The sequence below is a fragment of the Triticum aestivum genome, chromosome 3A (genome assembly GCF_018294505.1).
Source record: "Triticum aestivum cultivar Chinese Spring chromosome 3A, IWGSC CS RefSeq v2.1, whole genome shotgun sequence".
NCBI classification, from domain to species: Eukaryota; Viridiplantae; Streptophyta; class Magnoliopsida; order Poales; family Poaceae; genus Triticum; species Triticum aestivum.
The window spans coordinates 513,755,790-513,779,315 of NC_057800.1; the positions used below are offsets into that span (position 1 = coordinate 513,755,790).

The 23,526-nt window shown below is 45.7% G+C and overlaps 1 protein-coding gene and 1 pseudogene across 1 annotated transcript; both read left to right on the top strand.

Moving 5' to 3' along the window:
• The first annotated feature begins 2,265 nt into the window (after positions 1-2,265).
• LOC123061922 (homeobox protein HAZ1-like) lies at positions 2,266-11,597 on the top strand (annotated as a pseudogene).
• Positions 11,598-19,054: 7,457 nt separating this feature from the next.
• Positions 19,055-23,404, top strand: LOC123061923 (dynamin-related protein 5A). Its single transcript, XM_044485209.1, has 8 exons — positions 19,055-19,525; positions 19,648-19,839; positions 19,990-20,196; positions 20,386-20,814; positions 20,919-21,146; positions 21,230-21,425; positions 21,885-22,536; positions 22,916-23,404. The coding sequence occupies exons 1-8, from the start codon at positions 19,163-19,165 to the stop codon at positions 23,100-23,102; spliced, it is 2,454 nt and encodes an 817-aa protein (XP_044341144.1). The 5' UTR covers positions 19,055-19,162; the 3' UTR covers positions 23,103-23,404.
• The last annotated feature ends 122 nt before the right edge of the window (positions 23,405-23,526 follow it).

Genomic DNA, 23,526 nt, shown 5'->3' on the forward strand with positions numbered 1-23,526 from the left:
TGAGAGCCGTGCTCGTGGTTATGTGGCAGATGAGAATTTGTTAATGTCTGATTGTAGAGAACTTGACACTTGACTTAATTAAAATGCATGAACCGCGTGTGTAGCTGTGATGGTCTCTTTTCGACGGAGTCCGGAAAGTGAACACGGTCTTGTGTTATGCTTAAACATAAGTAGCTTCAGGATCACTTCATGATCACTTCTAGCTTCTCGACCGTTGCTTCTCTTCTCGCTCTTATATTATGTATGTTAGCCACCATATTTTCTTAGCGCTTGCTGCAGCTCCACCTCACTACCTTATCCTACCCATAAGCTTAAGTAGTCTTGATCTCGCGGGTGTGAGATTGCTGAGTCCTCGTGACTCACGGATACTTCCAAACAGTTGCAGGTGTCGATGATACCAGTGCAGGTGACGCAACCGAGCTCAAGTGGAAGCTCGATGAAGATCTTGGTCGTTGCTATGTGTCTTTTCCGGATGATCAGTAGTGGTGCCCAGTTGGGACGATCGGGGATCTAGCATTTGGGGTTGTCTTTCTTTATTTTGGTTATGTAGTCAGACCTTTGATTATACTCTGGATGATGTATGTTTAACTTGTTATTTGTGTGAAGTAGCGATTGTAAGCCAACTCTTTATCCCTTTCTTATTCAGTACATGGGATTGTGTGAAGATTACCCCACTTGCAACTAAACCACCATGCGGTTATGCCTCTAAGTCGTGCCTCGACACGTGGGAGATATATCCGCATCATGGGCGTTACAAGTCCGAATATGAGTCCACCGCGTGAGGGGCTTGGTCTCTAATTTCTTTTGGGCCCAAAGCGAAGTTGAAGAAATTATTGTACAACATCTAATCATGTCCCATTGATTCATCACCACGGATGGTTTGTACATGTGTTCGGTAATTCTGCAATTAGACATAAAATTTAAATAGGTAATGTATTTTTGTCCTGAATAATATAAATAAATCATGATTATGCCATATACTCGCCTTTGCTATAACCATTGTTGTAGAGGACTACTATTACAGCGTCATTTTAGGTTGATACTACGTGGACTAGTACGCCGACAAGTAGATAGTAGATCCTAGGTGGCAGCTTGAGACCTCTGGGATGGGACAAATTTGCTTTTCCGTTCTAGCCTCTCTAGGCATTCTAGCTTTCGTCTGTACTCAGACTCGCCATGTTTCCGCTATGTAATGAATGTGATGTAAATGTGACTTGGATGTAATTTGGATCATGTTTCACGTGAGACCTACTTACCTTCATTAGTCTGTTTATGTGATGATATGGATAATGTTTCACCTCAATCCGTATATCCATGCATTTATGTGTCGAAGCTATCTGAATCGGGCATGTATCTAATATGCGTCTATTCTGTATTTGAGAGTAACACGCTAAGTTTGGAATAGTTTCGCATTCGAGGCCTTACAGTGAGTTCCATTAGACGGTTGAAGACGTCCCACATTACACCTCATTTCCTTTGATGTTTTTAAAATTAGGGTGCTTGATTTGCAGACCCAATTGCTCACCCCTATGCCTGGGAATGACAAACTCATTAGTCCGTGACTCTATTGGGGCCAATATAAAGATGTGCCCTCTTAGGTTTCCTAGATCTTCCATGCCAACCAAGTGATATCACAGTTCATAGCCGAAATAGATTTGCCAGATTTTTGCACACCAATCATTAGCTAGACTTATAACTGAGTTTTTTTAGATTAGTTGGGAAATGAGTGAATGTTGAAATGTTTTGGCATTGCTATAATGGGACGAGTTAAATACACCTAATGTCATTGTAGTTGTCTAAAAATCTCACTTATAGTCGAACCTCAGACTCGAGAAATGACAATTCAGTACCTTGAACTTGTTTGTGTGTCTCATTTTAGTTCAGTTCTTGTCATGTTTTTTTCAAATAACCCCCCTAAGTTGGCCTATATAGTCAATCTTCTCCCCAATCTTCCCAATTATATTGCAAATCCCTAACCCTAACTCTCCCCTCCACTGATATATCTTCATCTGTCGCCGACTACCGTACCGACTAGGATTTCTTGGGCAGCAAGTACCAGGATTACCACAAGTGCCCCAATTGCTCCTGGTTTGGTTGTTATGATCGCTCTAGTCTTGTTATGTACTGCATTTGTGAAAATGGTGATTGTGATTTTGAATATGGGCTGATGTGTATGAAGATGACCTGGATGAAAATGACATAATATTGCATCCTTTGAATGCCGATCCACCAACAATTGAATCGTGCAGATAAAGCCAATGCAAGATGGACAGAGAGAATAAGCTGCAAAATTGCTGCAAAGACGTGGATGTTGATGGTAGGTATATTGATTTAAAGGAAATATTAGGTGCAATGAAGGTTTGTTGTGTGCATCTAGGACTCGTGCTTGTAGTCCTAATCATAAGTGTTGTTCACTGGTGATGTTACAAAGAGTACTCGTGTTGGAGATGATGCCGACTCGGTATCTTGAAGGTGTGCGCGTTTATAGAGATGAGTGTATGTGTGTGTATATGGGCATCCGTGGCTTAAAAAAAGTACTCGTGTTGCCATGTTGCCACGAGCACAATGTAGTATTTCTTTTTTCTTTTTTCGAGCGGAGAGCATAATGTGTACGTTCATGAGCACAATGCATTCTCTCTAATTAGTCAATGGACTTTTAATATCTTCACCCATCGATTCCCATTCCCCGTTTCTATTTTTTTTACAACGCCACGTTCCCCTATTCGCAAAAACAAAAAAACAAAAAAAAAAACACAAACGTTCCCCATTTTCTAACTCCCACGAACCAAAACACGCTGACGGTTGGGCTAGCCGGGCCGCTCTGACGAACCATCACCCTCCCGGTCCACCGAGGCCCGGCAACCGCTACGCGGCGGAGACTCGATAAACAGGGAAGCCCTAGCGCGTGAGCGGGTCAGTCCATCGCGTACCCGGCGTCGCTCGCGGGAGGGTGTCTGGAAGCTGCGAAATCTCCCCGAGGCGCGCGGTGCCGAGGCCGCGGCGACCGGCGACGGCGAGGTCAGTGCCCCCGCCGTCCCTGCTCCCCTCCCCCCTCCCATCCACTGCCCCGTTGCTTCCTGCACGTCAACTGCCCGCAGGTCTGACCTCCATCTTACCCCGTCCTTCTCCATCGCCGGGCGGCAGCATCCGACAGTCTTAGCCCCCGCCGGACCGAGCCTGCCGTGCCGTGCCGTGCCGCGTCCCCGTCCCCGTCCCCGTCCCCGTGGGAAGGCCGACTGTTTCCTCCGCAATCCTGTCGCGCGACGGCTCGTCGCCCACTGAATTACCCCCAGGGGCCGCCGTTCTCCAACCGCTCTCCTCTGCGGCCGATCGCATCCGTGCCCCGGCCGCACTCCCCGCTGATTTCTCCGCTTTCATGCCACCCCACAAGCAGGCCTCGCATCTCCATATCCCGCAAAGAATGTTTTCCTCATCTTCCGTGCCCAATTCTACCGCTCGTGCTTTTCTGTCTTTTTGTCCCCTCCTTGTCAGTGCCCATTCTGCGGACGTGCAAAGGCTATTATGATACTTGCGATTACTAATTGCGAATCTAGGGTTTCGTGTACAAAACGGTGTGTATTTTGTTGCTTTTGAGCTAGTTTTCTTCATTGCGGATTTGTAACAGTTGCAAGGCTTGCTGTGACTCGGCAGTATATTAGGTGATTTAAATATACTTTGCACGAAAGGAGGTGGTGTAGGAAGCTTTGGATCTGGAGTGGTGGGATGGAGAGGTAGGGGAATACTTTGGATCCGCCTTACGCTGGTTAGCTAGTTTATATTAGTGAAATGTGGCAATAGTGATATTGGCTTTCTTGCCACCTCAAAGCATGTTTTCCCTGTTAATACCCTCTGATGCCTCATCTTTTGTACAGTAACTCCTGAATCTGGTATGATACCGTGAGATATGAAATAATGTGCATTGAGAGAACCAAATAATAGCGATGAACAATCATGACAAGGGAGAAATTTTGGTGAAGCCAGTCACATATTTGTTAAAGCAAGCCCTTCAGAGTTGCAAGGGATTGTGTCTCACACATCCCCATCAAACCTATTTGGGCTCTCGGATTCTTGCTGTATCTAGTGCCACAGAATAATCTAGCTTCTGATCCTCTCAAGTGACACTAATTGCTTCTACCTTGCTTTGGATTCCTTGTGTCACGACCGCATTTCATAGCATTATATGTCCTCCACAATCCACACGCCATCTTACAGTACACTGTAACTGTTTTCCCCTTCTTTCTTAGAATAATTTAATTTAATCATACTTGTCAAGTCGGACTAGCGTATGACTTACGTTTCTCAGCACTTCCTCTTTTTTAAGGTTACAAAATTAGGTCTAAAAGGTAATTTTGTGGTAAGTTTGCAAATGTTTGTACATTTAGGCACTATCATAACACATGCATTGTGACGACACAGGAAACTGCAATACCTAATTGCCTATAGCTGCAGAGCTGGATCGTGTTTCAGGTGAAGTATCTGAGATACCCATCCACATGTATCCAATCAGCTGTTAATATGGTGCATCAGTTCAGTTTGATGATAATACCACATAAAAGATGTGTGTCTTGTGGTTCTTCCCTTTGGTCCTGCACTCCCTTGCCCATCCACATGTATCCAATGAGCTGTTAATATGGTGCATCAGTTCAGTTTGATGATAATACCACATAAAAGATGTGTGTCTTGTGGTTCTTCCCTTTGGTCCTGCACTCCCTTGCTTCGTGTCATGCCTCTTTTGACCAGATAGGTATTACGTACACTCCACTGTGAACTATAAGAGAAACGACAAGTCCATCCAAATCAAGTACTTAGAAGTTGCACGTGAACAATTGCCTCCAACATTTGGTTTATGGTGTTAATGACCATATTTGAAGGACAGGCCTGGCGCAGTGGGGAAGTACTCCACACTTGTGGCAAGAGGTCCTGGGTTTGAGGCAGCCTCTCTGCATTGCACTGTGCAGGGGTAAGGCTTGCCTCGTATAATCCTTCCCCGGACCCCAACTGGTGTGGGAGCTTCTAGCACTTGGTCTATCCTTTTTTTTTGTTAATTTTTGGCTAATAACCATATTTGTATTTACTTTATTGATGTAGGCCCCGGCACATTTCTATCGACTGAAAAAGCTTACTGGATCATCTTCCCCTACAGAAAGGTTCTACAAGGCTTGCCCTAAATCTCCCAGGATCGGCCTATCAGTTCCTGCAGAGAAGGTCGGTCTGTGGTCATCATCGATATGGGCAAAACATCTGCTTCTGGTGTTGTTCAGGAGAATGAAAAAGTTGGGAATGGTTCACCCTCTTCTCCTACCAAGGGGAAAAGGGGAAGGAAAGGGTCCCAGATTATAGCAAATAAAAAGTATCCCCTGAGATCTGCACATAGTAGTACCAGGGTGCTTCGATCTACTTCAAAAGACAAGAGTAAGACGCCTAATGAGCCAGTAAGTCCATTGAGATCCGCTCATAGTAGTCCCAGGGTTCTTCGATCTACCCCTAAAAACAAGAGCAAGACACCTAAAAAGCAAGTAAATTCATTGAGGTCCGCACATAGTAGTGCCAGGGTGCTTAGCTCTACCTTGAAGAAAAAGGTACCTAATGAGCCAGTAAACGACAGTACTGCTGCTCAACCAGCTGCCAGGAAAAGGAAAAGAGGCAGGCCCTCAAATGCAGCTAGTCCCAAGAATGAGTGCATCAAAATTCGCCAGCGAGTTAGATACATTTTGAATCGAATGAACTACGAACAAAGTTTCATTCAAGCATACGCTGGTGAAGGTTGGAAAGGTCAAAGGTTTGTCTCTCTAATCACTATGTTTCACACTCCCTTTGATCTCTCATTTCTTTGTTTGCTGGAACCTGGTGTTGTACATCTCAGAAAAGGATCAATTTAGTGAGGCAAATTGTGGTAAACATTAGCCAGTGCAAATAAAAATATGAGTTTGGGTTTATGGCACAGGGGGATGAGAGGTTACATAAGTAAGTCATTAGTCATGTAATGTGTCCTTGTGATCTATAAATTCAGATATGGGTGTATCTATTGTTCTCTTTGATGTCGTTTAACATCTCCACCCTCTAACGCTATGCTTTCTTGATACTTGCATATGTAGTTTGGAAAAAATAAGACCTGAGAAGGAGCTTGAGCGAGCCAAGGCAGAAATCTTGCGATGCAAGTTAAGAATTCGGGAAGCTTTTCGTAATATGGATTCTCTTCTATTGGAGGGGAAGCTTGACGAATCTTTGTTTGATTCTGAGGGAGAAATATCTAGTGAAGATGTAGGCCATCTTATTTTGTTCACTCCTGCTTGTTTATACTCATTGTTGTGACTTCAACAGACATAATCTGTTTTGTCTTGCAGATTTTCTGTGCCATATGTGCTTCAAAGCATGTTACACTAAAAAATGATATCATTCTTTGCGATGGAGTGTGTGATAGAGGATTCCACCAGAAATGTTTGAATCCTCCTTTGCTGGCAGAAGATAGTAATACCTAATTCTCTTCCCTTGATATAGAAAGCACCATTCCCTATGTTGCTCATGTACTTAATAACGTTTATTTCTAGTTCCTCAGGGGGATGAAGGATGGCTTTGCCCTGCGTGCGATTGCAAGCTAGATTGTATTGATTTACTAAATGAACTCCAAGGGAGCACACTTGCTATGCATGACTCATGGGAGGTAAATACCTACTGGGTGCCTTGTTTGATAGAGTAATGTACAGTCCTCTATTGCCAGCGTCCCCTCGATATAAACAAGACTGTTTGTTCTCCGCAGAAAGTTTTTCCTGAGTCAACTTCAAATGGCTTAAACCAAATTGGAGCATCTGATCTTCCATCCGATGATTCAGAGGAGGATTATGACCCTACTTTAGCTGAAGGGGACACGGTAGATGAAAACAAATCATCTGCAGAGGATGGGGACGAAGGATCAGATTCTGATGACCTGGATTTTATTACATCATCCGATGAGTCTGAACCTTCAAAGAAGAAAAGGTCTGAATCAAAGAACAAAAATACCGTCAATGACCTTGCGTTGCCTTCGGATGACTCAGAGGATGATGACTTTGATCCAGAAGGTCCAAATTCCAGTGAAGACCAAAAGACCAAAACAAACTCAGACGAGTCAGACTTCACATCTGATTCTGATGATTTCTGTGCTGAGATTTCTAAATCTTCTGGCAAGGATAAAGTTTCGGCACCTTCATTCTCAGACCAAACTAATGGAGTGGACATTATGGAAGCAGAGCTAGAGCAAGACTCTGTGCTACCAGCTTCAAATAGGCGACAAGTTGGACATTTGGATTACAAAAAGCTTTATGATGTATGTCTTTTCCTCGCATTTCTCCGTACCATAAATGCATGTTTTTTCACCTAAAAAAATGCATGTTTCTTATACTCAAATTCCTACGTGAAAGCATTTTCTCTTTATTTGGCATGCTGTTGACCTGAAGAATAAAGCCCTAATTTACTCCGGAAATAAAGGCCATTCAGTATTAGAAATATATTTATGATATAACAGAAGTCGTCACCCTTCTGCATCTTGACTCGGGTTGTTCCCTTATTGTGAGTGGTGTGTGGGTAGTTTTGGCTCAGTTTCAGGTTGTTGCCTTATTGGGTTGTACAAATTATTTTGGCTCAGTTTGGGGTTGTTGCTTTATTGAATTATACATATTTTCACTAAGTAATCAGTGCATTGTTTGTGAAAATCACATCATTCATTAAAGCTAATCCTGTTCTTTAATAATGCATGCATGGACCTTACTCGGGTTATTTCTATTTATTTTATATTGGAATCTAAAGGAGGCTTATGGAAAAGAAACCACTGATTCAAGCGATGAAGAAGAGTGGTCTGGACATAGCCCAAATGGAAATCCAGAAGACAGTGATACAGATTCATTTGCTGGACCACTTAAGCCGGCAAAAACCAGAAGAGCACGAGGTGGGCGCCAGAACAATGAGCGTACTCCACAGAGTGAACGGCACAGCGGTTCAGTAAGTGAACAGCATCCTGAAGTGCTTTCCAATGGCACCAGTAGCACGGCCAGGAAAAAAAGTTATGGTCCTATTGTTAATCAGGTATAGCTAACTATGCATCTCTACAGTTATATTGGTGCTGAAAGTTTATATCAGTTGCATTCTAAATTATGTCATTGGCACTCCATTTCTCTTGCAGAAGCTCAAGGCATATTTCGAAAAAGAACCTTATCCTAGTCGCCCAGCAAAAGAAAGTCTGGCACAAGAGCTTGGCCTGACATTCCATCAGGTTTGAAATGCCAGTTTGTCCTTTCATCATAACATGCATTTCTGGCCACACCCTTTTTTATCAATGTTAGCTGCACTTTTGTTGGGGGTGCCACTGTATTTCTCCTGCCTCACTAGAGTTTCTGTTGACAGATCACTAGATGGTTTTCTAGTACTCGTCATTACTCAAGAGTTAGTGCTGCCAAAAAAGGGAAGCGTTTAGAAAACTATACTGCTGAGAACAACGATGGCATTGCTGCGGATAGCATACAACAGAGAGAACCCAATGGCAGTGTATTGGGCAAACCAAATGTAGATAGAAACGGTATTGTTTCGGAGGAAAGGATGGCGCAAAAAAATCTTGATGAAGGTGAGAGAGAAGATACTCCATTCAGACAACATATCAGCTGTGAGCAGACACTAGATGGGACTCCTCCTGCTAACAAACACAACACTGCCAACTCGAGGAATGACACCTCGAGGAATGCAGAAGATACCCCACTCGGACAAGATATTGGCTGTGAGCAGACCGTGGCTGCTGTCAACCAAAACTGCACTATCGGCTCGAGCAATGTCGGCTCACCGAAAGGTGCGCCTGGAGGAAACAAGCGCCTTAAGAACTCTCCAAGGAGTGTTGGAAGCCCAAGACGTGGGTCTGCCGAGAAGAACATTCCTGGGCTAGAACATGTAGACGAGGCAAGGAGGAAGGCTATACTGCGGGAGCTGAGGAAGATGAAGGCCGCAGGCAGGTGAAGATCCCAGAGAGGTATCGTTTGAACCATTTCCGAACCTTCAGTGCAAGTCAAGTTTTAGATGCTACTCAACAAGTTTGAACTCTGGATTGCTTCGCAGCCAGAGAAGATGACTGACAGCTGAATTGTTGTGCCTCGTTTGTTTCAAGTTCATCAGTTGACAAGCCTGCTTATCGTAGCCCTGTTTCTCTATAGAGCCTTGAATTTCTGATTGGGTACACCTGGAATCTGAAGTACTTCATCCACAACAAGGGTTAAGCTGGGTGTAACAGTATTAGCGTAGCCTGTAGACTCTAGTGGACATTACAACTGTTGTTTGCCATGTTCTTGTATCATCTTGATGGGTAGCCATGTTGAGAGAAACTGATGTGAACCGTTGTTTCGATTGTATCTTGTAAACATGCTGTGAATTGAGAGTTGTTCCTTTCATTTTTTTTCCTGGGAGTTTAATGAAACGAGATCAATGACATCCTATCTGGTATCTGTGACATGCAATTTCACTTCACTAGAAGAGTACGATCGTGCTCTTGGTTCTCGTTCTGTTTTATAAACTGGATCAATCTCTTCTTCAAATGAGATCATATTCTAGCCCAGGAGCAATCTTTCTTCCTGTGTCCCAGGAGAGGTTCTTTTTGTGCTGTACACTCAGGGCTCCTCAAACGCCCCTATACATCCGGCTGGGTGGGTAAGTGACTTGCCATAAAATCGTGACCTAGTTGGGCTCCTCAAATTGGACTTATACTACATCATGGCTGACGTATACTCCCCATATCAGACTAGATCGGATCCACCTCTAATTGCATCAAATTGACAAGTCCACCAAATCCATCATCTTCCCACGCTTCCGTTTCCCACATCCCAGCCATCGCCGTCCTCCACCCTTGCTCCCCCATCCGCGCCACCACCCCCGTCCGTCGCCCTAGATGTCATCTCTGGTACCCCATCGCCCACCGACGGCATAGATGTCGCCTCGGCGTTGTCATGGAGCTCTTGACCGCGGCGACGAGTTGCAAGGCAGAGAACGTCATCCGAAGAGAGCGGCAAAGGAAGCAACACCAGCAGAAAGCGACAACGAAGGAAGTTTCGACCAAGGGTATTGTGGATGTCGAGGAGGATGTGTCCCCTCCGCTGAGCCCGGTCGCCCCAAGCCCATCCATCCTACCACTGACAAGGAAGCCGACGTTTGCCCCGCCTGCGATTGACAACGATCCGATAGCCGAATGGGCATTTTCGGATGTATTTACGCAAGTGTGCGACTTGCTGCAATTCCAAAGGGTGCGAAAAAGCACGGGCAACTCCGGCGCCCGGTTTGCCTAGGTCCTGATCAAGATAATGTCCTAGCAGGAGATGGTACAATTTTTGCTCTATTTTGTATCACTTCGTTCATTATATCATTGTGCCATTGGATCATTTTTTTTGCATATTCTGCTAGTTTATTTCGAATCATGGTCATTTTAGGACAATATCATATCGAACATGATCAATGATGGTCAAGAGTCTATGGACCCTATGGAATGACTTTGGGGATCCAAATTGTCATAGTTTGATATTGGGGGAACACAATATCTGAGGATGTTTTGTTGGTTGAATCTTGGTTGACCATAAGCATGGACTCTATGTGGCACCGAGGAAAATGGCAACAAGTATTGGAAGAAGATCCACAATATCATGAATGCAAATAATGTGGAACCGCATCCTATCAATACCACCTGCAATGTGGCCTCTCTCCAATATAGATGGTCCGCAATCCAAGACAACATGAACAAGTTTTTTGGTCACTATGCTTCCGTGCTTGGACGAAGTCAAAGTGAGATTGGAGTCCAAAGTCACATAAGTTGAATTGCTTCTTTTTTGTCATAATTTGCATTGGTAGTTTTTTATGTCGAACTATCATAATTACTTTATTGTTTGATAGATGGTGTTGGCTGACACTTTGTACCAACAAACGAGAAGAAGCTATTCGGTTTTAGCCATTGTTAGATGAAATTGAATGGCCAACCAAAGTGGGTACAACCTGTGAAGAGCTCAAGACTGGTAACAAGAGGTTGAAGAAAACTGATGGCTCAAGCTCCCACCAATCCATTGGATTGGATGATGAAGAGGAAGAAGTTGTAGGGGAGATTGGACGAGCCATCATGCTAATGAATAACCCACAACTGATAGGAAATAAGTGAGAGAAGGGGGGAGCCGTCCGTGACGCCTCAATGACAAAAATGTCCAACACATGGATGGACATTTTTTCCACAAGCGAGGACAAGAAAGAGAAGAGGTACAAACTCATGTTGGATGAGCAAAAAGAAAGGATGGATTGAAACTGAGAGAGGGTGAACAACAAGTTACAAATTGAGAGCAACTATCTGAAAATTGAGAGAGAAAATAGAGTTGGAGAAGAAAGAGATGTGACTCAGATGGGAGCTCAAGAAGGCCCGTACTTTTGGATCAATAGAGCTCGAGAAGGAGAGGTTGCAACTTGCTCGAGAGATGGAGGATTCGATGATAATGTTGGAGGACGCAAGCCTCCTGGATGAGAAAGAGAAAAGGTGGCTTGAGGGGAAGAAGGAGACCGACCTGCCTAGAGAGAACGAGGGGCTGCAACAGCAAATGCGGCATGGATGGCTGTGACGACCCAAAACCGACGTTTCAGACGCTTTCCATGTTTTTCGAGTTTCGTCGTGTGATTTGTTTTGTTTATTGCATTTATCATTGCATCATTTGCATTGCATCATGTCATCATGCAACCCCTTTTTAAAACTCAATTAAATAAATTGCATAGATCTTTCGATCTATTTAACTCAAGGGAATTCACATGGTGATTTCTCTTTATAACATATCCTCTCGATATTTAGGGAGCTACTATAAATATTCCATTAGTTTGGAATTAACCGCAACACACTTGCAATTTCAATCATATCCCTTTTCTACTTCAAGTTTGACCTCCAAACCTTGTCTATAATTCTTTCTTAATTTATCGAGGCTCCTCCTAAATTCTCAACATTTTTGGACCTAGCGAATACCCACTTCTTTCTCACACTCATTTGAATTAAATTCAAATGAGGTTGATTTCAACTTCACGCCCATGCTCACTTTCTATTTTTCTTGGATCAAGGTCATTTTTGTGAGCCCGGGAAAATTAACCCCGTGCGCAAATTCTTTCCCTAACCCTCTCTTTCTTTTCTTCTCTCTAATTCTTTTGTACTAAAGGAAATAAGAGTAGAGAGAGAGAGATAGACAGCCTTGCAGCCTAGCTGGCCTCTTGGGCCGGCCCAAGGCCCAATCAGCGCCTATCTAACCCTAGCCCGATCCCCACGCTGCTCAGCTCTCCTCTATCCCCATCTCCCTCCCGATAGCGCCGCCACCAACGCATGCAAAAGAGCTTGCGCTCGATCTCGCAGCCCTCCAGGCTCTTCCCGCGCGTCGCGTCCGATCCCCATGGCCGCGCCTTGCCGTCTGAGCTGTTGCTCCCGTCGGCCCTGCCTCCACGCGCTTCCTCGCCGAGGCTCCCTGGTTCATCCTCCACGCCATGGCCAACCCGACCCCAAGCTCCTACTGCAGCCACTTCTTCCCAGCTCCGCCCCTACTTCTCTGGCTTCATCCTCGACCGGACATCATCGACCGGCCCCGCCTCCAACGCCCGTAACTCCAGCCTTCCTCGCCTCCCCGCCTTGTCGGAGGGCCAAGCCACTCGAGCCTCGTCGCTGCTGCCTCTGCTTCACTTGAGCCGCGTCGGGAGCCCTCTGCTTCGCGCACGTGCTCGTCCTGCATCGCCCGACCGCTCTTCGACCTGACATGGGGGCCGCCTCCTTCACCGACGCCTCAAGCCACCGCTGGCTTCCTGCACCGCTGCCGGGAACGGGTTGCCGTCTGCCCAACTCCGGCCTCTCCTGCAACACTCTTACACGCAACCCTTGTTGGCTTTCGATCCCTTGCCCGACGCCAAGACCGCAGCTCCATGTCCCCGTGGACGCCAAGCTCTCTTTCGGGGACCTCCTCAAGACCAGGAATGCCCTGACCGAGACCGACAAGTACCACTACGACCATCCCTCGCCAAGACCGACCTTGAAAGACTCGGATTCGTCAAGTGTGCAACGACCCGTGTACAACTACGCGGATTCGCCAAGTCCGACTACAAAGCGAAGACCATGTACCACTACTGTTCCCGTGGATTTTGGCAAGTACCCCTACGCACGGATACGCCAAGGTCGAATACGCCCGATGATGCGACAAGTACCTCTACCGATGACTCGAACGTCTACGAACCGTGTACGACTACCGTCGCCAATATCGCAAGTACCTCTACCGTTGTCGTCTACCACTACTTTCACTACCGTCGCCGAGTACCGATAGTACCACTACGTCGACTACGACCCATGAACAACTACATCGCATCGAACCCGAACCGTCCTGAATGCACGCTTCGAAGGTATAACCCCGAGACGACACCCGTGAACGAATGCATGTTTGTTGTATGAGATGTTCGTGTTGGCACCGTGTCCGAGTTGTCTTTGCGCGTTCCTCCTCGTTTGCCATACCGTCGACCCGTGGGAACCCGGTAACCGGGATCACCCCACCATCTTTTGCATGTTCCGTACATCCACACTTTTTTTTGCACCAACATCTCGACGAGTCATCAGATCATCGGAATGTTGTCGTGACACCATTCCCGTTGGTGTTTCCGTGGCACCCCTTTTGTTTCGCCATGGTGACCAAATGCTTCATAACACACTCATGTCAACATTTTCATAAAATGGCATAAAACTTACATATGTCATTTGTTGGGGATCGTAGCAGAAATTTAAAATTTTCTACGCATCACCAAGTTCAATCTATGGAGTAATCTAGCAACGAGGGGAAGGAGAGTGCATCTACATACCCTTGTAGATTGCTAAGCGGAAGCGTTCAAGTGAACGGGGTTGATGGAGTCGTACTCGTCGTGATCCAAATCACCGATGATCCTAGCGCCAAACGGACGGCACCTCCGTGTTCAACACACGTACGGTTGGGAGACGTCTCCTCCTTCTTGATCCAGCAAGGTGAGAGGAGAAGTTGAGGGAAAACTCCAACATCACGACGGCGTGGTGGTGATGGAGCTCGTGGTTCTCCGGCAGGGCTTCGCCAAGCACTACGGAGGAGGATGAGGTGTTGGAGGAGGAAGAGGGCTGCGCCAGGGGAAGGGTGCGGCTGCCCTCTCTCTCCCTCACTATATATAGGGGAAAGGGAGGAGGGGGAGGCGCCCTAGGGTTCCCTAAGGGAGGGGCGGCGGCCACAGGGGAAACCCTAGATGGGTTTGGGCGCCCCCACCCCCTAGGAAACTTGCCCCCCAAGCCGGGAGGGGCGGCTGCCCTAGGGGTGGCGCCCCTACCTCTCCTGGTTACGTGAGATGGGGTGGGAGGGGCGCTCAGCCCCTTAGTGGGCTGATGTGCCCTCTCCCCTTGGCCCATAAGGCTCCCCAACGCTTTCCGGGGCCTCCGAAACCCCTTTCGGACACGCTGGTCATCACCTGGTACCCCCGGAACAATTCCGGACTCCAATACCCTTCGTCCAATATACCGATCTTCACCTCCAAACCATTCCGGAGCTGCTCGTCATGTCCGGATCTCATACGGGACTCCGAACAACCTTCGGTAACCACATACTATTTCCCATAACAACTCTAGCGTCACCGAACCTTAAGTGTGTAGACCCTACGGGTTCGGGAACCATGCAGACATGACCGAGACAACTCTCCGGCCAATAACCAATAGCGGGATCTGGATACCCATGTTGGCTCCCACATGTTCCACGATGATCTCGTCGGATGAACCACGATGTCGAGGATTCAATCAATCCCGTATACAATTCCCTTTGTCCGGCGGTATTGTACTTGCCCGAGATTCGATCGTCGGTATCCGATACCTTGTTCAATCTCGTTACCGGCAAGTCTCTTTACTCGTTCCGTAACACATTATCCCGTGATCAACTCCTTGGTCACATTGTGCACATTATGATTATGTCCTACCGAATGGGCCCAGAGATACCTCTCCGTTTACACGGAGTGACAAATCCTAGTCTCGATTCGTGCCAACCCAACAGACACTTTCGGAGATACCTGTAGTGAACCTTTATAGCCACCCAGTTACGTTGTGACGTTTGGCACACCCAAAGCACTCCTACAGTATCCGGGAGTTGCACAATCTCATGGTCTAAGGAAATGATACTTGACATTAGAAAAGCTTTAGCATACGAACTACACGATCTTTGTGCTAGGCTTAGGATTGGGTCTTGTCATCACATCATTCTCCTAATGATGTGAACCCGTTATCAACGACATCCAATGTCCATGGTCAGGAAAACGTAACCATCTATTGATCAACGAGCTAGTCAACTAGAGGCTTACTAGGGACATGGTGTTGTCTATGTATCCACACATGTATCTGAGTTTCCTATCAATACAATTCTAGCATGGATAATAAACGATTATCATGAGCAAGGAAATATAATAATAACCAATTTATTATTGCCTCTAGGGCATATTTCCAACATCATCCGCATCATGATAACAACATTTAAATATTTAAAATTGTTGTCTGCATTAAATTGCTAAATTGCATATGAGGATTTTCCGGAATTGTTTTTTGTTGTTCCGGCCTCATTTAAACTTGCCTAAATAGATAGTTTATATATGCTTCACCTCTTGCCATGTTAACTAACATTTAATCTTGTCTTGTTCATAAACGAGAGCGAACTAAATAATTAAGTGTGGTGTTGCATATTGAGCTCCACTTAATTTGTAGTATTGTTTGTTGCACTTTGCTATGCCATACCTCATTAAACTGGACATGCATCATACTTGATTATGCATCATGCCATGTTTATGTGATGATTGTTTACCATGTTGTTTGCTTCTTTTCGGTTGTGCTTCTTCTCGATAGTTCCTGTTTCATTGCGATCGTGAGGTTTCGTTCAACTATGTGGGCTCGTCTTCTTCATGGATTCGGTCTTCTTCCTAGCGGGATTTCAAGCAAGATGACCGTCACCCTGGATCTCACTACTATCTTTGCTATGCTAGTTGTCTCGATGCTATCGCTATGTCGCGCTACCTATCACTTTGTTTATCAAGCCTCCCAAATTGACATGATGGCCTCTAACCTTTTTCACCATCCCAGCAAACCGTTGTTTGGCTATGCTACCGCTTGCTCAGACCCTCTTATAGCGTGCTAGTTGCAGGTGCAGTTGCAGGTTGTTCCATGTTGGGACATGGATATCATGGATATCATGGGATATCACGATATCTCCTATTTAATTAATGCATTTATATACTTGGTAAAGGGTGGAAGGCGCGGCCTTTTGCCTGGTGTTTTGTTCCACTCTTGTCGCCTTAGTGTCCGTCATACCGGTGTTATGTTCCTTGAATTTTGCGTTCCTAACGCGGTCGGGGTTTATGCCCCCCCTTTGTTTCTTCGTTTAAAGTAAAGCTTTCCTGAGGAGATCCAACATTGGTTTTACCATTTGACTAATAACAACTAAAACTTGCATAGGGACCGGCTAGCACCCGATGTCTCTTAATTAACCCTCGGGCCAGTGCTCCTCACGAGTGTTGGTCCACCTACCTAGCAGTCGGCGGTGCCGCCTTGGGGCAACTTGATGGTATTTTGGCTATCGTACACTTAGCATAGACGGATGAGTCCGTAGATAGAGAGCTCGCGGCTCTGGACACGGATCTGACTCACCGGGAGATCTCCTTGGGATAGTTTTCCTTTCTTCGAAGAGCTTGTGCACCGGGATTCCGAGGTTACTCGGGGTGTCCCGAGATGGAGGATTGTCTCCGCGGATCGTGAGAGCTTGTCATGGGCTAAGTTGGGACACCCCTACAGGGTTTAAACTTTCGAGAGCTGTGCCCATGGTTATGTGGCAGATGGGAATTTTTAATATCCGGTTGTAGAGAACTTGACACCAGATCTGAAATAAAATACACCAACCGCGTGTGTAACCGTAACCGTCTCTTTTCGAGTGAGTTCGAGAAGAGAACACAGTGGGGTTATGTTTGAACGTAAGTAGTTCATGATCACTTTTTGATCACTACTAGTTTGCCATCGTTTGCGTAGCTTCTCACCTTACTCTTGTATTCGTAAGTTAGCCACCATACCATGCTTAGTGCTGCTGCAACCTCACCACTTATCCATTCCATACCCATTAAGCTTTGCTAGTCTTGATACCCATGGTAATGGGATTGTTGAGTCCTCGTGGCTCACATATTACTACAACAACAGTTGTACGTACTGGTAATGTGATGATCATGATGAAAGAGCGATGCTTGCTTGTTTGGAGTTCTTCTTCTTCTTCTTCTTCTTCTTCGATCAAGGGATAGGTTCACGGGCCGGGAAGCCTGTGATTAGCAGGGTGGATGTCGATCTTCTTTTTCGTTTGATTTTATCCGTAGTCGGATCCTGCTTTTCTGTATGATAATCGCTATGTATTGACAAACTGTTGTATAAATGATGTAGCTTGTGGCGAGTGTAAGCCTTTATCTTGTATTCTCATCTATTCAATACATGGTATGTTGTAATGATATCCACCTCGCTATGCGCTTGAAATGCGGTTGTGCCCTAATCATGAATTCATCACGTGATTGGGATAGAATCGCATCTTGAGCGCTACAATGGCGTCCGACGAGTGATTCTTCTTTTTTAGGCTCCCATCTTCATTACTATAAAAAGTATGTTACAATGGTAGAGAAAAAGAGAGGGAAGCTAAAAAAGATCCTACGAGAGGGAAAAAGAAGTTTATCCAGCTTGAGTTTTTTGGAACAAGATCATCATTATATCAGAAGGTCTGAGGTAGCCAAGACTTGAACTTTGCTGCATATTTACTCTTGATCTTTATTTGAGAAATTGTAATTCATGTTTAAAAATAAATCTCCAATTTTGGACAATTGGCTGAATGTTTCAGAAGACCAGCCCATTTCTCTGAATCCAAATGCTCCAACATCCTAGGATAGTCACTGCCAGAACAAAGTGAGCTAGTAGTTTTCCCTTGCAAATAATGTTTCTTCAAAAACAGATGTGCTTCTCTTTTCACTGGACATCAAAGTGCTCCAACGTCTTTGGGCAAATGCGCAGTCTGAAAGCAAGTGCATAAAGGTTTCTTCAGCCTACCGGTCACAGTTTGGGCAACATTTGTCATCCAAATGCACGCCCCTTCTCGTTAACATATGTCTTGTGTTGACCCAGTCATGTGTTATTAGCCAGAAAAATATCTTGTGCTTGAGCCTGTTGGAGCTACTCCAAATGTGTTTGAAGATGTGCCCTTCTTGATTAGCCGTGGCCTGGACCTGAATTTTATCTTGGCATGTCTGAATTGTTGAACTGTGATTTACTTTGCTTTGTAACTTTAAATTTTTAAATCCTGATGAATTTGTTTTATATGATCCATGTGCATGGATTGTATGGATTGGGGGTTTAGATATGAGGAGTGTGGCTGTTCGATAGGACATATAAGAGGCCGTTTGACACAATGTGGGGACGCGTCCGTGGATGTTTAGGGGGTTGGATTTGTCAAATCGAGTTGTAGATGCTCTCACTACCCCAGGAGAGAACTGTCAGATTTTTCTTCTTTTGAGCAAAAGAAACTGTGAGACCAGGAGAGTGTAGTGCTCTGTGGGCTACTGGGCTTGTGCCTTGAGGGCATCTCCAACAGTTGTGAGATAGGTGTTGGTAAATTTGCCACCTAGGACATAATGATGATGTGGTATGTATTAAATGTGAAGAGAGAGCAAAGTTGTATGTAGATTAACCAACAACCTTTGCACAAGCTCCAAGGTGAAATAGAGAGAAATCACATTTATTATCTCACCATCTATTAAATAGTTTACATACAATCCATTGGAGTAGTTGTATGATAGCTTGTTGGTTGATGATATGAACATTTTACCAACAAAAATAACATACAACCTGTTGAAGATGCCCTGAGAACACAAAGTCCACTATCGACGGCTGGATGGGCCGGACGCATGACCTCGATGCGATCCAAAAGGGAGGCGTGGAAGACACGATTCGAGATCGGCCCATCTCCTGTATAAATAAATATCACAATCCCAAACGGCTCTCGCATCGCACTACAGCCTGTACTCTGCAACCCTTTCCCACACGGACCTCTCCCGCATTTCAAATTCAAACCCCGTCGCCTCGGCTGCCACCGTGGCTCCCCTACCCATGGCGATGTCTCCGGCGGCGGGCAGGACGCCCAACCCCAAGGCGGCGCCGTCCCCGTCCCCGTCCGCCCGCCGAGCCGGGGCGGATTCGGCCTCGGCCGCCGCCGCCGCCGCCGCGTCGGACACCAAGGCCCGGTTCGAGGCGTACAACCGGCTGCAGGCGGCGGCGGTCGCGTTCGGGGAGAAGCTCCCGATTCCGGAGATAGTGGCCATAGGGGGCCAGTCGGACGGCAAGAGCTCGCTTCTGGAGGCGCTCCTCGGCTTCCGCTTCAACGTCCGGGAGGTCGAGATGGGCACCCGCCGCCCCCTCGTCCTCCAGATGGTCCACGACCCCACCGCCCTCGATCCCCGGTGCCGCTTCCAGGTGCGCGCTCCGCTTCACCTCTTCTAGGGTTTCCCCCTTCGTTCCCCTCACAGATCGAGTCTGGTGCTTCTGGTGAATGCGAGCGAGCGGCTGATTTGCGTGGGTTGTGCGGCGAATCACAGGAGGAGGACTCGGAGGAGTACGGGCACCCCATGGTGCAGGCCGCGGCGATAGCCGACCTCATCAAGCAGCGCACCGAGTCGCACCTCCGGACGATCCAGGCCGCCGTGTCGTCCAAGCCCATCGTCATGAGGGCCGAGTACGCCCACTGCCCCAACCTCACCATCATCGACACCCCAGGTTTCGTGCTTAAGGTAGGTCGAGGCACTTCAGTTCAGTGATTGTTTAGTCAGTTTTTCAGTTTGTCAGCTGTTTGATGAATTTGGGGCTTCCACTTCTCAACAAAGGGTAGTGGTTGTTTATTCTGTCTGTCAGCTGTTTGATGGAATTCGTGACTGCTGTAGGCTAAGAAAGGTGAGCCGGAGAGGACGCCGGAGGAGATCCTGTCGATGGTGAAGACACTAGCGAGCCCGCCCCACCGCCTCATTCTGTTCCTCCAGCAGAGCAGCGTCGAGTGGTGCTCTTCACTCTGGCTCGATGCAATTAGAGAGATCGATCCCACTTTCAGGCGCACCATGATAGTCATCTCCAAGTTTGACAACCGACTCAAGGTATGCCTGCCAGCCTGCAGAACAATCAGTACACTGTGAGGTTCAATACCTTCTTCACTGTAGATTGTGAAATGAAATTGGTACCGTGTCTTATGATATTGTCGCCTGTTTTGATCATTTCAAGGAATTTACTGGAATGAATTTGGTGTTGTGTCATATGGTATTGTTGCCTGTTTTGATCATTTCTAGGAATTTACCGAACGGTGGGAGGTCGATAGCTACCTGAGCGCAAGCGGTTACCTTGGGGACAATATCCACCCATTCTTTGTGGCTCTTCCAAAGGACAGAGGAACAATCTCCAATGACGAGTTCCGGCGGCAAATATGTCAGGTAGATATTGATGTGCTGCGACACTTGCGTGATGGTGTGAAAGGGGGTTTCAATGAAGAGAAGTTTGGTCCGTACATTGGGTTTAGCTGCCTCAGGAAGTACCTGGAGTCTGAACTTCAGAAGAGGTACAAAGAAGCAGCTCCAGCCACCCTAGCATTGTTGGAGCAGAGATGCAGTGATGTCTCGATGGACCTATCCAGACTGGACTCCAAACTGCAAGCAACCTCTGATGTCTCTCAGCTGAGGAGATCGGCAATGCTTCATGCTGCTTCTATCTGCACCCATTTGGTATGTAAACAAAGCACAATCTGTCCTTGCATAACATTTCTTTGTAATTAGGTTGCTATTTCTTGTACTGGAGCTAACTGGCACTATATTTTTTTGTATGAAAGCGTGCATTACTTGATGGAGCAGCTGATCCAGCCCCAGAGGTATGGGGAAAAACTACTGAAGAGGAGCAAATGCACAGTGGTATTAACAGCTGGCCTGGCATCAGTGTTCCTGTAAAACCTCCCAATTCTAGCCTTAAGCTGTATGGCGGTGCGGCTTTTGAGAGAGTAATGCACGAATTCCGCTGTGCGACATATTCCATGGAGTGCCCACAGGTGTCAAGAGAGAAGGTACAATTTGGATTGGAAAGTTGTAGGTACTCCGTACATCATTTTGGGTAAGTTAGCTGAAATTGAGATGTTGATGTCATCAGGTTGCGAACATATTACTTGCCCATGCTGGAAGAGGTGGGAGCAGTGGGATGACTGAGGCAGCTGCTGAGATAGCACGCGCAGCTGCACGATCATGGCTTGCTCCTCTTACTGAAACTGCTTGTGATCGGCTTGCATTTGTCCTGCAAAGCCTATTTGACCTTGCAATGGAGCGCAGCCGCACTGATGATTCAAGATGTAAGATTTGGCATTTTTATTGTGCTGGGGTTCATCTGGCTTCTAGCCTTATTTAGTAGTCCAATTACTATTGTGTAGTAGTTTTTCTAGGGAACTGCCAATAGCATTTTCTAAACCAAATGTGTGCCATTAAAAGTGTTTGGATCCCTTAACTACTTACACACATGTTTTCCCTATTACTGTTGATCACTGTCTCCATACAAAGTTTATTCAGTCAATAATTAGTGTGGGCATTTACTGTTGAGCTACTCTTATATTGATACTACTGTTTATATGTGCATCTTACTTTTTAAAAAGCTTATAAGATACCATATCATCAGTTTTGTCTTTTGTTCTCTTATTATCTTCATCATTTCACTGGAATACAACTAGGGGCATTGCATACTTTTAGAAGTTCTTGGAGTACATCAGGATAAATTTGCTAACGGTTCTCGTGTTTTCACCTTTTTTCCCTATCAGATCAAAATGTTGAAAATATGGATGGATATGTTGGCTTCCTTGCTGCTCTCCGGTGCTCCTATTATAAGTTTGTCAAGGATTTGTCCAAGCAATGCAAGCAGATAGTACGACATCACCTTGATTCAGTCACGAGCCCCTACTCCCATATTTGTTATGAGAGCGACTTTCTTGGTGGCGTTGGAACTGTAGCAAACACCCTTCACAGGTTTAATCAGTTCAGTGGAGTTGCATCTTTTGACCTATCAGACAGTGGATCACTGGAGGAAGGCCAGGAGAATCTACCACCAAGAGATCAGCAACAGATGACTCCACCTGCTAAAGCAAATGAGAGGGAAATTCTGAAAGAAAGCCAGCTGACGGTTCCTGAGACGCCTTCTCCTGATCTGCCAGCTGATATACATGGTGGTAAGAAGAAAGACAATGGAAATATGAATGACGGTGGGGCAAGGAAAAGACATGCAAGGATGGCAGCATATGCAAACAGGGGTCACCATAACAATGTGACTGTTGGTGGTGATGATCTGGTCTCAAGGTCAGGGTCATCGTACTCCAGCATATGTTCCATATCTGCTCAGTACTTTGCCAAAATGCGAGAAGTCCTGATTGAAAGGAATGTTCCCTCTGCATTGAATTCTGGATTCTTAACACCATGGTATGTTTGAACTATGGGCTATAGCTATATTACACGTTTCTCTTTCTGCTTGTTTAGCCTGGAAGTGAACTGTGGAATTTAACTTGTGATTCATGCCTAAGTTAGCTCATCTGCTTAGAAGTCACAGGCTAAAAAATCGTCAGTTCTTTTTATGTTTGTGATTAGATGAACACAAACTCAACGAGCAATCTAAGTTAGCACATATATTGAAGACATGTCCACTAGGCATAAATTCTAAGCTCAGTATCAAGAATAACCATTAATCCAGTGATCGATATGAACTGAATGTGCTTTGATTGCTAGTGCTTGTTGAATAGTCGCATCCAGCATGTGAAGTTTTGTTCTCTTCTAACACTTTTTCTCTACTGATGCAATGCAGCCGTGAAAGGTTGTTTTTAGCGCTTGGATTCGAGCTGTTTGCTGTAAATGATGAGAAGTTCATGGACATGTTTGTGTCTCCCGGCGCGATTGATTGTATCCAGAATGAGCGCCAGTCTCTGCTGAAGCGTCAAAAGATTCTGCTGTCCTGTTTAAGCGAGTTCAAGAACATCTCACGGACTCTGTAAGGAAGATGTTTCTGGCGCTTCTTCCACTGGCATGTATTTCATGAGCTTCAGGGTATTCCCCTACAATACAACACAGTTATTGAAGGTTGTTTTATTGTTGTTGCACATCCTCCTGAGCCTCCATGCTTCTGTACCTTAATGCAGGCTGTTCGTTGTATTCTCTGTGTGTCAAATTCCTTATTGACAATTTGTGTGCTACTACTTGGCATTTGTTGAAGATGTATGTTTTATCCCTATCAGATATTGGGGCTATATACAACTTGATTATAAAGTTGCAACTAACTAGATTTTGTGATCTCGAATCTCACCAGTTGTGCACAACTCCTATACAACATATATATCCATCTTGTTTCAAGATACGGTACAATTCGTATGTTAGGGCCAAGTCTGTATTTTATACTCAGCATGTGGTCTGGTTTGACTG